Source organism: Phoenix dactylifera, unplaced genomic scaffold, assembly GCF_009389715.1.
Source record: "Phoenix dactylifera cultivar Barhee BC4 unplaced genomic scaffold, palm_55x_up_171113_PBpolish2nd_filt_p 000112F, whole genome shotgun sequence".
In the NCBI taxonomy this organism is placed as follows: domain Eukaryota; kingdom Viridiplantae; phylum Streptophyta; class Magnoliopsida; order Arecales; family Arecaceae; genus Phoenix; species Phoenix dactylifera.
This window is the reverse complement of record NW_024067684.1, coordinates 278,849-281,499: the sequence shown is the minus strand read 5'-3', so window position 1 is coordinate 281,499 and position 2,651 is coordinate 278,849. Positions and strand designations below refer to the sequence as shown.

The window sequence follows — 2,651 nt, the reverse complement described above, 5'->3', positions numbered from 1 at the left end:
CCCTAACATCGATAGCCCGTATAGAAATTATATGCGCCTGCACTTGAATTCCGTAACTACGAGGCCGGCCAATGAGCACCCGTATTATTTTTTATTTTTATTTGTTTGGTACAGCAGCAGGGCTGAATATCCACGTAGATAATACTTTTCCACATCCTTTTGAGGTCTACTCCTAAGACCGTGCGCTGCCAGCAGGACCAGAGGAGAAGTGTCGGTTAAACCTCCTCCGGATTAAGGCAAAAATAAGAGCAAAGGAGAGAGAAAGGAGAAGGGGGGAGGGAAGGGGCTGTGAGTTTTGTGGTAGGTGCGAGATTGACCAAACCAAACACTTCCTTCTCTTCCCTCATCTCCTCTCTTCTCTTCGTCCCCACCAACCCCTCCATTTACCCCAACCATATAAAATCCCCACCTTCCCACCCCCACCCTTTTCTTCTCAGCTTGAAAGGATCTCTCTTCTCAAGCTGTACTCCGAATCCCCTCCATCCCCTCTCTTCTTCCCTCCCTTCTTATCTCTATCCTTCTTCTCCCTCTACGATCCTTATATTAGTTGTAGTTGTTATCATTAGCGAGGCTAGAAGATTAGGATCTAAAATAATTAGTGTATCCAAGGACACTAGATTAACCTAATGTGTTCCATGGCGGCTATTCTATCCCCAACTACCAATCCGACGGTCCAGATTGGATCCAGAGTAGCCACGCCGATCATCCGAATCCCCTCGGCTGCCCTCCGCACGGTCCGGTCCGTCTACCGGCACGACGCCTCCGGCGGCTTCAACCCTTCGGCCTCCTTCTTCCCCGGCGCCGTCGGATCTAGCCGCTCCGACTGGCAGACCTCCTGCGCCATCCTCGCCAGCAAGGCTGCCGACGACAACAAGCCCTCATCCGACGCCGTCTCCGGCGGCGATGCTGCTCCCGACGCCGGGGAAGCCAATGGAAAGCATCACCTGTCCTCCGCCCCCGCCGCCGTGAACGGCCACAAGCCGCCCACCAATGCTTCGACTACACTGGATCTGGTCCCGATCGCTAATCTCCCACGGCCGCTGACCATCGCCGACCTCTCCCCGGCGCCAATGCACGGGTCCCAGCTCCGCGTGGCCTATCAGGGCGTCCCGGGGGCCTACAGCGAGGCGGCCGCTGGCAAGGCCTACCCCAACTGCGAGGCCATCCCCTGCGACCAGTTCGAGGTGGCCTTCCAGGCGGTGGAGCTCTGGATCGCGGACCGCGCCGTCCTCCCCGTCGAGAACTCCCTCGGCGGCAGCATCCACCGGAACTACGACCTCCTCCTCCGCCATCGCCTCCACATCGTCGGAGAGGTCCAGCTCCCCGTCCACCACTGCCTCCTCGCCCTCCCGGGCGTCCGCAAGGAGTACCTCACCCGCGTCATCAGCCATCCCCAGGCCCTCTCCCAGTGCGAGCTCACTCTCACGGGCATGGGCCTCAACGTCGCCCGCGAGGCCTTCGACGACACCGCCGGCGCCGCCGAGTACGTCGCCGCCAACGGCCTCCGCGACACAGCCGCCATCGCCTCCGCCCGTGCCGCCGAGCTTTACGGTCTCCAGATCCTCGCCGACGGGATCCAGGACGATTCCGGCAACGTGACCCGCTTCGTGATGCTGGCCCGGGAGCCCATCATCCCGAGGACCGACAGGCCCTTCAAGACCAGCATCGTCTTCGCCCACGACCGCGAAGGGACCTCCGTTCTCTTCAAGGTGCTCTCGGCCTTTGCCTTCAGGGACATCAGCCTGACCAAGATCGAGAGCCGGCCGCACCGCCACCGCCCGATCCGGCTGGTGGACGACGCCAACGTCGGCACGGCCAAGCACTTCGAGTACATGTTCTACGTCGACTTCGAGGCCTCCATGGCGGAGGTCCGCGCACAGAACGCCCTCGCCGAGATCCAGGAATTCACCTCCTTCCTCCGCGTCCTGGGGAGCTACCCCATGGACATGACTCCATGGACCGCCAACTCTTCGCCACCCCCATCCACCTCCTGCTCGTCGTCTTCCTCCTCCTCGTCGTCTTCTCCGCCTCGCCGGGATTGATTGATTGTTTGATTGGTTCGTCGCCGGATCGCCGTCCGTCCATTTAGCTCCTCCACTGGATCGCCGGTCCATCATCAGTCAATTAATTCGACTTTTGGTGGGCGTGGTTGGTGGTGGGCCAGTCATGCTGCTCGTGTCGCGCTAGCTCCACCGGACTACCTCCCCATCTGAATCTTTTTTTTAAAAAAAATCTTTTATTTTTTTTGTTTCTGCGATGAATGAACAAATCAAAACTGATCCACCAATACAATGGGTGAGATTGGTCAAACGGGATTTGGCAAATGCGTTAGTTTTTTTTATACTCGGATCTGTTATTATCATCACCAACCGTCTGTGTTTTTTTTATATAGTACAGTTTATCATGATGTATAGTTTGCATAATTGTATGATCTGGTGCTAAAAAAAAAAAAAAAACACTTTTCGTTAGATTTCATAGGATCCAGAGTTATCAATCTCGTTGCATGCTTCTCTTAGCTCATTTACAAACAAACATTGTGGACGAAAGATTAAACCCCACAACTTACCGTGTTTGTAGGCATGCAGTCTATGGGAATGCAAGCGTGACGCCTAAACTCTGAATGCAGGAAAATTGGTGAACCTTGTGATGTA

At 55.9% G+C, this 2,651-nt stretch overlaps 1 protein-coding gene across 1 annotated transcript; it reads left to right on the top strand.

Moving 5' to 3' along the window:
* Nucleotides 1-223: 223 nt before the first annotated feature.
* On the top strand, nt 224-2,420 carry LOC103724257 (arogenate dehydratase 1-like). Its single transcript, XM_008815461.4, has one exon. It carries the CDS (start codon nt 627-629, stop codon nt 2,040-2,042), a length of 1,416 nt encoding a protein of 471 aa, XP_008813683.2. The 5' UTR covers nt 224-626; the 3' UTR covers nt 2,043-2,420.
* Nucleotides 2,421-2,651: the final 231 nt, after the last annotated feature.

Excerpts from the sequence above, each read along its gene's own strand:
- LOC103724257 (XM_008815461.4), top strand. The coding sequence starts at position 627 with ATGTGTTCCATGGCGGCTATTCTATCCCCAACTACCAATCCGACGGTC.